Source organism: Ambystoma mexicanum, chromosome 2q (genome assembly GCF_040938575.1).
Source record: "Ambystoma mexicanum isolate Mex_15411 chromosome 2q, UKY_AmexF1_1, whole genome shotgun sequence".
NCBI classification, from domain to species: Eukaryota; Metazoa; Chordata; class Amphibia; order Caudata; family Ambystomatidae; genus Ambystoma; species Ambystoma mexicanum.
This window is the reverse complement of record NC_090924.1, coordinates 1,082,692,284-1,082,705,925: the sequence shown is the minus strand read 5'-3', so window position 1 is coordinate 1,082,705,925 and position 13,642 is coordinate 1,082,692,284. Positions and strand designations below refer to the sequence as shown.

The window sequence follows — 13,642 nt, the reverse complement described above, 5'->3', positions numbered from 1 at the left end:
CTAGTATTGCATGGAGGCCCTAGGCAACTAGTGTCGTAAAACTGGGCACCTGGTAGATTTTCCTGTGCGTCCCCCACCTTTGTCTTCTCTCAGGTGTCTGACTGCGCAGGCCTTGTTCAACAGTGGGCCTGTCGAGCTCTTATCCCGTGGGAGTGCATGCTCCTTTCTCCCGGTCTACCAGCTGTTGCCTAGAGGGGGCTGCAATCCTCACCGTCTGTTATGGTGGGCTGCAATCACCAGGGTGACCCAGGGGGAACAGCTTCTGTAATGACCACTGTACTTTCGCTTGCGGGACAGGCCGGCAGCTCTTTGTTCGCTCTTACTCCATCCCACATTGGTCTTCCACTCCCTTCGTAACCAAATCTCGCATACTGGGTGTGTCTCCGGTCTTCAGGGCTGCTCCTTGCCTGTCTCACCCCCTCCGCCTCCAGATGTCTTTCACTCCATCCACCAGTGAGCACTCACTGACACTTCTCGTCTCCACTGCTTTCCTTGAGGGGCAGTGCGACCCTGCGATGTCCCCACATTTGGAGGTCCCAGCCGCTGCCGTTCCCTGGTCATCTTTCCCATCCGTTCCCCTCCTTGCTCTCTCCAAGGCAACGCTCCAGTTACACTGCTTGACTGGGCATACCCGGCTGCTGTGCCTACCTACGTTGCTGTGAACTGAGCTTTTAAGAATTGCAGCGTGTCCAGCACCCAGACATATGCATTCCTCCAGCCTATTACTTGGTTTGTGGCCGTGGCTGAAGGGCTTCTTTACACTGTAAAGCAGGGGCTTATTTCTCCGACCTGGTCTCCTTACGCCTTTGTGCACTGTACAGAACGGTTGGCAGTGTACCTATGTCGCTGGTCTGTGTCCCGTTTCCAATCAGCCCTCTGTTGTCTCTCACTGCTGGCACTCCTGCCTTTCCTGCGTGGAGAGACTCTTAATGTTGGGTGGCACTGCTGCACTGTAGCGTGCTGCTCCCCACCGGTACTGTCTATGTTCGGGAGCCTCGTCTCTCAGTTACTGCAATGTTCTTCCAGCTCCCCCCCCCTCCGATGCTTCCATGCTATGATGCTCAAGGCTCTGTTGATCCCCTTTGGCGCTGGTGTGTACTTAGTTGCGGACTCGATGCTTCGCTTACCGGTGGTTTCGCTTGCCTTGTGTTGTATCCCATGCGCTCTCCAAACTTCCTACTACGCTCTCTGAGGGGGCCCCCCTCTGCGATCCCTCCGTGGCAGCCCTCTTGCTCCCACCAAGCGATCGGAGCGCCGGCTTCCCCCAGCTTGCACCGACACACAATTGTTCCCCGCCATCTATTCAAGGCTGCAACTGTTATCTTGTCCCTCACTCGCCGCAGTTGCAGCACGGCTTCATCCGCTCCTGTTACAAACTACTTTTCCAGGTTCCCAGCAGGATAAACGCGCATTTCCCAGCCACACGCTTCTGACCTTTCTCGTCGCTCAAGTTACAATGTCTTCCTTTGTTTAGCTGCGCCAGCCATCATGTTTCCCTTTCATAATGCAGGATACAAACTTTATGCCAGCTTGTTACTTCGCAGTTTCACACATCCGAACTCCAGGCTTCTCACGGACGTGCGCTGCAGCTTTATGCATCTGTCATTCTTTTTCTAGGCACAAACGCTCGTTTCTAAAACCGTTTCTTATCCAGATCGTTACGGACCAGCAGGAGCTCTCCGAGAGACGCGTCCTACTTTATGGCCTCTTAGCCACGCCCCTCCAACTTAAAAACTCTATGACCTTACTCATCAGTTTCCTATATGAGGAGTCAGCGTCGTCAGTAGGATCTGGTTTGCGAAATTCCAGTTCGGGAGAGGTATCTAAACCATTGGCTGACTGAAGGTTATCATATAAGTTTTTTAATCTAGACTCTTCAGAGATACATTAATCTGGTACATTAGGGGTGCCATATTGTAACCCAAATGGTGGTGTGTTATCATCTGAAGGTTCATTATCTTCATAGATGGCTGTTAAAGACTTAAACCTTTTCCTGGGTTACCCCTGGCTTCAACAATCTCGAAGTAATCGTCGACGACTTTGAAATCAGAGTCATTTTTGCCTGCGTCGACATCAATACTGGTGTCGACAGCTCAGACGCCGACGGTGTCAGAGAAGGCGTCAACATTGTCGACTTCTTCTGCTTCCTCGATGGACAGGTTTCCTGTCTTGTCAAAACCCTCAAGGATTTCTCGTTGGATCGAGATCTTTCTCGGTGCATTACCGGCATATGGCTTGGTTTTGAAGATTTCATCTTCGACTTCCCTTTGTCGTTTTTATGCAGATCAACAGGAGCATGGGCTTTCTGCTAGACCTCCCATGGGTGTCGGGCCCCATTCGCAAAAGATTTTGAGCATTTCATTATGAAACTCATCCATTTTGCCTGGGAGTCCGATGAGTGGGACATTTGATTACCTCATCCGAGGAATCACTAAAGGTCGACGGTGATCTGTGACGCTTTTTCTTGGGCTTCTTCGAACTAGACTAAGAATGGCATGATCGAGTTTTTGATCGAGATGGCCCACAGCACCCCCTGTCAAAAAGGTTTTCCGAAGCAGCTGAAGCTGGAAGGATGATTATCATAAGATGAGAAACAAGTTGGAGGACATAATCCATTCGAAAGGTCTCCTTTGAGGTATTGGTGAGTTGTGTATTATGAACAGAGATCTGCTCTGATCATGGTTCTGAGAGCATGTCATCACAGGCATACCTGCAGGAAAATGTAGTACAGAGTCTGACTGTCACTCTAGGATATGCAGAAGTCGTTCATGCTCACCAGTAAATGTGAGTATGCAGACATTGCAACAGATGAGCTAGTTTGGTATACCAATGCTAATGATGACAACTTCAAGCTCAGGTTATTATTGCATGCCTCAACAGAGCTTTGTTGCTGGAGTGAATGGGATGGCTGATGATGGGGCGAAGGCATTCCGACACTAGGATCAAGGAGGCAATCCTCAGGCTTGAGAATCCAAAGGGAGATGCAAGTTCAAGAGTTGGTAGTTCGACAGAGTAAGCTGTAACCTACAGGTGAAAATTTGAGAAGTGTTGGATTTCCATCCAAAGTTGGATTTCAAAGTGAATAATGCATCTTGGTCGGCACCAATGAAGTTTCCTTCACAGAAACTTGGTTCCAATGCTCTGAAAGTGCTTAGGATTTTGATGGAGAGAAAGGGTAGTGGCTATTCACCAGAGAAGCACATTTGGTGGAGTTCGAAGCGACTAGAGGAAGTAGGGGCCTAGCTGCTGAATTCTGGACTCTCTGTAGTTTCCAAAGGCGGTCCGAAGTAGGGGCCTAGCTGCTGAATTCTGGACTCTCTGTAGTTTCCAAAGGCGGTCCGCTGACATAATCAGGCCACTTGGAGAAGTACCAAGGAAGTCATGACTCTGGGAAAGAAAACCAGGAAGGGAAATGGGTCTCAACCCTGTAAAGATGAAATGAGAACTTGACCATTAATTAATGAGGAGTGAGCAGTAGTTATTTCACCCTCGTGAATATGGGGAACATAGATAACCGGGTCACAAATGGAGAGGCTGTCAAGCTACCACACACTACTATCTCTGCCATTCCTGTGTTATATGTTGGTGGTCGACAGTCATGTTTAGTTCCACTTCAAGTAAACATGGCCCAAAACTGCTTGAGCTGTTTTCCAGTGAGTTGGTTCAGTGTGAAGAATGCTTGTGTATTATCAGTGTAGTTGTACCAGGAAAGTGCAATGGATGACTCGGGCAAAGGAGAAGAATTAAGCAGGGGTTGAAAGAGGAGAAGAGCTGGTGGAGCCCTGTTGCACCCGAAAAGGTTTATGTTGGGAGGGTGGAAAGAAAAAAAGAAAAATCATAAAGATCCTGGACTGAGTAAGACATGAAATAAGAGACAGATTCAAGTTCTCAACCTTAATAGTCATAGCTGTCAGTCAGATGATTAGGTTTGCATTGCCACCTTACTGAGGGCAGCTGAAAGGTCCAAAAGGATAACAGTTGCTGCTCCATTAGAATCTGCCGGATATTTCAGGTCATACATATAGGTCCTGGGGTGGGTAGAAGGCCACCGGTTCAGACTAGGATGTGTTTGCCTTCGGTCATGTCCGAGTGTGAGCAAAGTATTGCTAAAGGAGGACTGGATGCTTCTTCCTAAAGAGAATTACAATTTCCCATGATATAGGAGCATAGGTGGGGCCATTTGAGTAAGTGGCCACCTATGCAAAGCCTATTTGCTATTTGAAAGATTATCAAAAAGCAGACACCCTAATTCTCCAGTTAAAGTTACATCAAGGGAATTCTGGTTGGGACCAATTGTACCTGCAATTTAATTTCAGGACCCTTGAAAGTTGTTATACTGCTTTAATGACTACCCTGTGCTATATTGCAAAGGTTTTAGCATCTGAATGGCATGGATGTTGCTTCTAAGGAACACCAACTCCAATAAGGGCATCCACTTGGTGGAAACCTGCGACTGGACCATTAAACTGAGAAACGTAAGCCCTGGTGATGTTTTAAGAATGAGTTAACATTTTTTATTACATTTTCACACAATGCCAGATATTTCAGGAAGCACCAAGTTTGCAGCAATACTGGAGTTACTGTTTCTTTGGAGAGGACACCATTTGTAAATTGTAAGGAAGAACTGTGACAATAACTGAGTTGCTAAAGACTGACAAGTTCAATAAAATACCTTGCCTGTAATACAAATCTGAGTGTAGAGCATTGCACTGTTGATTCAAGGCTTAAGAGATAGTTATAGAAGATACATTAATTAATTATTGTTACTTTCCAGGCTTAATATATGATGTAAAAACCTGTATATCTGGCAATGCCAGCTGAGAATTCTGGTGCCAAATTGAACTGATTATTTTCAGTTAAGGGTTTGGTATATTTTGTAAACTATAAGTTGCAACGCAAGCACCATCAATGATTTACCAGTGTCATCATCTCATCCCTGGTGCAGGTTATACTACCTCGTCACCACCCTAATTGCCTTTCCTCTACATTCCTCAATGGTTCCTCTTGGAACTACGTGGACTATTGTTTAAGTCAGTAGGGAGACAAAGTTTACCCTGGTCCTATGGTGAATCCTGGACAGCCTGAGAGTGGTCATATCAGCAGACGGCCACTCTTTGAAGTCAGCTAAACAAATACGTATCTTCCAACAATGGAGCTCAGAAACCTAAACAGAACCTCCTCAGATGAACAAGGGAATGTAGATTTATTTATGGAACGATGGGGCAACGTGTGTTCTTCTCCTATAAAACATTACATCTGAATTGAGTGCGGGTCTCCAAAAACGTCCTATTCCTGGTGCACTTCAAAACTTTAAATATTTGGTTTATTAAAATGTAAATGTCAACTCTTTCAAATGTTCTATATGAAAATGCACTATAGTTTCTTTGAGAGTCCCTCTCACTCTCCCTCTTCCTCTCCCTCCTCCCCTCAGGTTACCACATGGTTATGGAGTTGCACTAAGAAATGCCATGAAAAGGTCAGTCAATTCATCAAACATATTTCTGCAATTACCTGCCAAAAAGTTATCAATGAAACAAATCTGCAACCCAACGATACCTGGCTTAACTGGGCTTTCAGGTAGGAAAGCTCTTCTAGAAGCTGCTCCTGATCCTCTCTTTGCCTTTCCATTTGAAGCATGTGGGCCTGTCTCAGAGACTCAGCTGCTTGCTGGTGCTCCTGCTCTTGACGCACTAGCTCCTGCCTCATGTCTTCCACACGTTCCTCATAGACAAGCTGCAACTTTGTCGTTTCTGCGCTTGATGGAACAACATAATCGCTAAGCTGAAATACAAACATATATCTTCAAACTATGTCAAAAGCTACCTACTAAATATATCACTACAAAACAAAAACAAGACAACTTGCAACAATAAGACAAACATTAAAAGGGATGACACATTTGAGAAACAATAGCAAAACACTTGTTGTGGATGAACTGGGCATGTGTCAGGGACAAGTACATTCTTGCAGCAGTCCCCAAAAAGACCTGGCTCCTTAAGTAGAATATAAATCACTTGACCGTATATGATTAGTGAACCCAAAGACCAACAAGTGAGTGAAGTGTTAATCAGCCTAACAAACACAACTGCTGTACTGTTCCGAACTTCATAGGCAGCTAAAGCTACTTTTCCTAGATGCGTAACCTCATTGCAGCGACGCCATTGACAGAGGATGTATATTAATCTGCTTGAATAGAAAAACACCTCTTACATTTGTGCACTCTGGTTCTAAATCAGCTGATCTCTCTTAAACGTATGCACTAGACAAGTACATTTTGATCATTAAAATACATTTTCATAAAGGTATTACAGACATTTGCCAGATTATGGCATGCCGATACAGGACTATATTTTCTGTTAAATAGTAAAAAGAATTGACCAGCCATTAATTTCAACATGCATTTGCATCTTAAGAACACTGACATTTGCTATTTTGTAGAGTAAGATTGCAAAGCATTGTAGCTACCTCAAATTTACCCTGGTCCCCGCCTAATCTGGCAGAGAAACTCACATCTCAGGAGGAAAATGTGGCACAAAAAGTCATGTTGTAGCCCGATTTATAGCCTAAAACTGCAAAGAAAAAATAGACCCGGAGACACCCTTTCACAAATCATGTTCCCAGGACTGAGTTCATCCCATCATGCAAAAGACTTTCACCTATCAAAAGGAACTGAAGACATCTCAGTTATGATGAACACCTGGTCTCTTAATAGCAAATTACAATTCTCCTCCCATACCCCACCAAGCATGTTCATGACCTGTCCACAATTTTGAATTGTTTCCTTGAAAACCTAACTATTTGACCATCATTGAATCCTTAAATAAAGCAGAGGCCATAAACTTGTCCAGTGTGCCAATGCTGCTAGATAGACTCGCACTCAACAACATTGGGGTGAGACAACATCTATGAACGCAGATGAAATTCTCTCCCTCCAGAATCCAGATGATTGCAGACCTATTCGAATTGTCTCATTGCCTGAACACAGGAACCAGTGGGGCTTGCTCTGTGGTCTCAAATCTATATTGTGGCGTTAAGCACCCGTTCCAGTGCCTGGAACGGGTGTTAACAGCCAAGCGGCCCAAGTTAAAAGCCAGACCAAAGTTAAAAACTCCTGGAACGGGTGCTTAACGCTATAGCACCCCAGGTTACAAAAGCGTTAAACCAGGGTGCTAAAAATATTTTTAAAAAGCATTTCATTCATTGAACAGGACACACGAGGCGTCCCGTTCAATGAATGAAATCCTTTTCCAAAATGGCCGCCATGGAAAGGGATAGCGGGGCTCTTCGGAGCCCCTCTTCCCTTTCCATAGCGGCCGGAGAAACAGCTGCAGTGGCGGCCTGCGCCGCCACAACAAACAGGTAAGTGGGGGTGGCAAAAGGGCCAACATTTTTTTTAAAATAAGGGAATGGAGGGTGGGGAGATGGGGGCGAAGCCGGCCATCAGGCAGCATGGAATGCAGGCTTTCAATGGCGGTTCAAGCCTGCGTTCCTAGCCACCTGATTGGCTGGATCCCCCCACCAGGGTGCTAAATATATTTGTTAAAGTGTATTTGTATTTTATTCAGATTTTATTAAGCGCCTTAAACCAAAGCGATGTACAGAGGATGAGGAATGATACAATAAAAATGTATAAACAATTAAATTAAGAGAATAATCACTCAGGGATGCTGGAGTAAGTAAGAATTCAGGGAACCACGGAATAAAGAGTAGACAGAGATAGAAAGGAGAAAAAGAGAAAATGCATTCCAGTGAAGAGGGGCAAAAAGTTAAAAAGAGCGAAAACGAGATTGAGCACAGGGAGGACGGGGGCTACCAATAAAAACGGAGAAGAACGAAGAGAGTGACAAGCAATATAGAAACATAAATGCAGTAAGATAACTGGGAGCCAGATCATGAAGCGATTTGAAAACAAGACAGAGAAAATGTAATTTGAATGGAGAATGAACGGGTAGCCCATCCAAGAATTGCAAGGGAAGAAGTGATAGAATCCCGAAACGAGGGAAGACACAAAAGACGAATAGAGGAATTGAATACTGATTTAAGAGGCGCAAGACGAGAGCTACGGAGTCCAAAGACGGCAGTAGAAGAGTAGAAAAGTCTGGAGAACATTAAAGAAGAAATTAGGAGTTTAGATGCTTGAAAAGAAATGGGTGAGCTTCATGAATGTTGAGAAGATGAAAACGACAGGAATGAGAAGTTAATGAAATGTGATAAGAAAAAGAAATATTAGTGTCAAAATGTAGGCCAAGATTTTGAGCTGTGGGTGAGATTGAGAGCTTGGATGGGGAAAATAATATAAAAGAAGGTGATGGATGGGGAGGAAGGGTATTAGCAGGAAAAAACAATACTTTGGTCTTCCCAGCGTTGAGAGTAAGATAGTGGGAAGACATCCAAGATTTGATAGCAACTGTATTTGAGATTTAAGTTAAATGTCATACACACAGGAGAAAGAACTAAGCACTGGTCTGAAACCTATGACATCCCAGAAGGGGCATGTTGCAGATTTTGTAATAGCAAAGACACCCGTGAGTCGTTAAAACATCTTGTGATATACTGTGCTCAATTTGAAATCAATCACAGCTCCCTTATGGGCCAATTTTACAATGGTCATTCAGATTCCTCTAGAGAATTGCTGTGGTGCCAATGCAGGTGGGGAAAATTGCAAAAAATTGATAATAGCATTGACACGCTTTATTGCCGTAATAGAGCAAAGAACCCTAGATTTTAAAAAATAGGTTGAAAAAACTTGGAGGACATAGGAAAAAACTTGAATGAATTGTTTTTATGTTGTAATGTATCTTTTGTTCTCTTTTTAGATTTGTTTTAATGTTTGCCTATCAAATATTTGTAAAGGTGCATTGTACCAAAAACAAACAAAAGAAAATTAAAAATTGAAAAAAAAAGATAGCAACTAAGCAAGCAGAGAGAGTATGATGAATTTCAGGAGAAAGAGAGAAATAGTTGTGTATCATCAGCATAAAAGTGGTGAGATAACCCAAAAGAGGAAATGATGGCAGCAAGATAAGAAGTATCAAGAGAATAGGACAGGACCCAATACAGACCCTTGAGGCACCTCATGGACAAGCAGGAACAATTTAGAGGACTAGCCAGCTCAAGAGACTGAGAATGTTCTATTGGATAGATAAGAATGAAACCAAGAAACAACAGACCATTTAAGACCAAAAGACGAAAGTGAGGTCAGAAGTAAAGAGTGATCAACAGTGTCAAAAGGAGCTGATAGATCTGGAAGAATAAGAAAAGATGAGTGTTTAGAGTTTCGAGCAGAGAGAACAGAATTCAGCACAGAAAGAAGAGTATTTCTGTCAAGTGAAGAGGACGAAAGCCATACTGAAATTGGGGAATAATAAAAGAATTAGAAACAAATGTGGAAATCTGAGAGTAGACAAGCCGTTCTAGTAGTCTAGAAAGATTGGGTAATAAAGAAATGGGACGTGAATTAGAAACAATTAGAGGGTCAACAGTGGGTTTCTTTAGAATTGGGATGATAGAAGCATGCTCTAGGAAAAGTAGAGGTAGAGAGACAGACGTTAAAAAGGAAAGATAGGGTACAAGGAAAGGATAGACCTTAGGAATTAGTGCAGAAGAAATAGGGTCAGAAGGGGATGCAGTAGGGTGAGCTTTAGCTAGTAAAAGAGAACTATCAGAGTTGGAAATTGGAGCAAAGTGAGCAAAGGAAGAGTGAGGAATGGATGTAGGAGGAGTAACAACTTTAGGTGGGTTAGAGTCTTCAATATCATTACAAAGAGAAATAACTTTAGAGGAAAATAATTGAGCAAAGTCAGAGGCAGATAAGATAGAGTTAGAGTGATCTAGATTGGGAGGAGAGAGGAGCAGAGCAAGGGTTTGAAAAAGATAACTAGGATGGATAGACTGGGTATGTAAAAGAGGGTATGTAAAAGATCTGAGAAATTAAGACACTTAACGGAAAGTAGACAGTCGCCATAAAGAGCATGATAAGAAAAGCAAGATGAGTGATCAGACGTTGATTTGGTCTTAAGCCAACATCTTTCAAAACGACGAAGAAGACAGTGTATAGAGTGCAGATGAGGGGAAAGCCAGGGTTGTGAAGGTTTACGAGTAGGGCGAAAAGAAGACAGAGGATAGAGATGGTCGCACAGTGTGTTTGTATGTTCGAGTTGGCTCCATCCCCATAACAGTTGGTGGGCTGCCATTTTGGCCCAAGGTTGGCATGCCAGTCTGGGGTATACTGACGATAGTGAAATTTGACCAACCCCACCCATTCGCCTTGCACAGGGTGGGGTCCCGCCCTGTCCTATCAGTGTAGGTGATTTCGGGAGATCGCTGATTTTGTAACTTTTCCAAAAATAGGATATTATGACACAATAAAACATCCAGAAGGCTATAGCAGACCCTCACGTGCATGTCAGCTACAGACCCGGGTCACTCCGGGTGTTACTGCTAGCAAGTCAATGAAATTGAAAGCCAATTAAGTGGAAGACAGCTTCGAAAAGACAGGACAAAAAATTAAAGTTACTCACCGTAGTGACTAGAGTACTCAGTCACTAGTCTCCTTTCGTCCATACCAGTGGGCGTCCCTCAACATGGGGACGGTACTGGAACCTTTGGCAGTGAAAAATTGAGCTTCTCCTTTAAATTTAGTATAGCGTGTGGGGTGCGCCCTCGGGCTTGGGAAGGCCCCACCAAGGCACTGTCCTCCGGCACCTCACCTCAGTCCCCTTTGAACACATGGGACGCTTAGATACCTGGCTACAAATGTACAAATTAGCCCTTGGCATACAAGCAGGGAAGGTGGGTGGGACATATGAAGGAAAGGGGACTAAGGCTTACGAGTACTCTAGTCACTACAGTAAGTAACTTTAATTACTCATCAGCCCCGTCTCCTTTCCTCCATCCTTGTTGGCGATTCCACCGAACAAGAAACATAGGGTGGAGCTGTGATAACCTGCCTCATATCTAGGATGAAGCAAAAAGGTTCTTCAGAACTGCCAGACCAACTCTGCATCATGCTTGGAGCTGGTGTCCAGTGAGTAGTGCTTACAGAAGGCTGCCTTGCTGATGGCATCCCAAGAAACTTGCTTCTGAAACACAACGGCGGTGGCCTTGCCTCTGACCCCATGAGCATGAAACCTCCTCAGGAACAGGTTTGCCCGTGGCCATATAAACCTCTGAAATTGCCCGAATCATCCAACAGGTGATGGAAGCCTTAGAAGCCTTAGAGCTCGGGGACGAGCCCCCAAAAGTCACAAACAGTGCCCCGGAATTCCTGAAGGATTTTGTCCGAGAGAGATCAAACTTGAGGAACCTCTTATGGTGCAAGGAACGCAGGGCCCTCTCTGCCTCCGACTGCGGGTTCGGGAAGAACACCGGCAGGCAGATCTCCTGATTCAGATGAAATGGAGAGACCACCTTGGGCAAGAAATGTGGGCAAGATGACCTTGTAATTGTGAAACGTGCTGAAGGGCTTGCACGAAGACAATGCCTGCAGCTCACAAATCCTGCGCGCAGAGGTGAGAGCCAACAATAAAAAAAGTCTTTAGCGTCACCAAGCGGATGTCCACAGAACCCAGATCGGATGAGATCTAAGCACCGGAGGAAAAAGCATAGACAACCCTTTAAGGTGAGCCTTAACCACCAGGTTGGCTGCTGAAAACACATGCTCAGGGGAATTCTTTTAAGCTCTGATGGCCGCCAAATACGTGCAAGTAGCCACCCGAACTCCTGAACGAGCCAGGTGCACTGAAACAGTGTCAGTACGTCATCCCGAGGACAGACAGGTGAGCGGTTCCAGCCCCTTGTCGCAAGCCCAATGGCAGAATCTAGTCCATTTCCTCTTATACTGGGACAGAGTCGAGGGCCTCCTGAACGATGTCCCAGTGGTCATCTGAAAATTGAGCGTGCTGAAGCCTCAGCTCATCACGAACCAGGCCGCCAGGGTGAGTTTGTCCGGGTCGGAATGTTCGACTCCCCCTCCCTGCTGCCCCAGGAAGTCCCTGCTGAGAATCAAAAGATGGACGGGACCCAGGGAGCACAACTGCACCAGATCTGAAAACCAGGTCTCAGAAGCCAGTGGGGGGCGGGGGGCAACCAGGATGAAGCTGCAATCCACGGAGGCCTGGAATTTGCGGCGAGTTCATTGAAGCAGAGGGGTGGGAATGCATAATGCCGATGGCCGTGCCAACAGATCTGGAAAGCGTCTCCCAGTGACCCCCAACCCTGACCTGCCGATAAGGCAAACTGGGGGCCACTTGCATTCCAGGGGGGGTGCAAACAAATCCAGGTCCGTGAACCCCCAATTCTGGAACAGGGGAAACAAGGAGTCGCTGTGCAGCTCCCACTCGTAGGTGTTGAAACCCAAACGGTGGGCTGCTGAAATCAAAATCCCCTCAGTCAGGGCCCATTCCCAGATTGATACCGCCTCCATGCAGAAGAGGGGGGTGAATGGGTGCCACCCTGCTTGTTCAGGTAAAAATTTGTAGCAGAATTGTCCGTCCCGACAAGAACATACCTGTCCCTGATGAGGGGCAAAAACGCCTTGAGGGCCAGGCCCACTGCCCTGAGCTCGAGCAGACTGATATGCAAGAGGGCTTCCGTCCCGGACCATGCGCCATGCGCCATGAATCGCATAGCCAAACAGCCTGAAAGAGAGGAGCCTGTCGTCACCACCAGAGAAGGCTACGGTCAGGGGAACGGGCGCTTTGACTGAAACATTGCCATCCATCAGCCACCAGCAAAGATCGGGCTCTAGGAGCGGTGGTATTGGGATCCTGTTCGACTGAGACCCCGTCACCCGATTCCAATTGGCCGCCAGGTGGATCTGGAGGAGCTTCATCTTGAGGCGAGGGTGCTGTACAGTGAGCATGCAGGAGCCTATCAGGCCCAGAAAATGCTGGAACCACCATCCCGAGGTGGTCGAGTTGGCCAGAAATTGCCCCACCGCCTTGCCGAGAGACAGGAGCCTCTCGGCCATAGTGAACACCCGCTGAACCATAGTGTTTCAACGCACCCCTAGGAAGACCAGTTCTTGAGATGGGCATAGCTGATTTCCTATGGTTGAGGGAAAACCCCAGCTAATGAAGGATATCTGCCAATCTCTGGCAGGAGTGTACCACCCCTTCGGATGACCCCGCTCTCACCAGCCAGTCGTCCAAATAAGGGTATAGATGATGGCCCTCCAAGTAGAGGCACGAGGGTCTGAGTTCAGGACAAAGGGCAGCACCGTATTTATTTATTGCATTTGTTACACGCCCAAACCCGAAGGTATCACAGCGTAAGTAACATGAGGCAGGCTTAACTGGTTGCAGGATGAATACAGAATTACAGTTAATGATTACAAAATGCGAGCTGAGATGTCTAAGGTTAACGCAAAGCATGGTTATTGTACAGTACAGGCAGTGCAACACAGACAGCGCAGGAAGCTAGGGGAGGCAGGTGAGTGAGGAGCTCGGAGGTCGGGGCAGACTCGTGCTTAGAACTTATGGAATAGCCAAGTTTTGATGAGGCTCTTGAAGCACTGATGGGACGGCTCGTTTCTAATATGCATGTGGAGGGAGTTCCAGATTGTAGGTGCAACTACTGGAAAGCTAACCCCCCCCACCCCTGCTCCGGTGCTCTTGAATCTAGGGATGAAGAGATGGGTACT

General features: G+C 45.9%; 1 protein-coding gene across 3 annotated transcripts in view; it reads right to left on the bottom strand.

Moving 5' to 3' along the window:
- AKAP9 (A-kinase anchoring protein 9) overlaps positions 1 to 13,642 on the bottom strand; it is a 2,953,299-nt gene that overhangs the window by 2,116,962 nt on the left and 822,695 nt on the right. For all 3 annotated transcript variants that reach the window (XM_069648423.1, XM_069648424.1, XM_069648425.1), the window contains one exon: positions 5,557 to 5,781. In XM_069648423.1, coding sequence (XP_069504524.1) covers positions 5,557 to 5,781 — 225 coding nt within the window. The remainder of the gene's footprint in view (positions 1 to 5,556; positions 5,782 to 13,642) is intronic.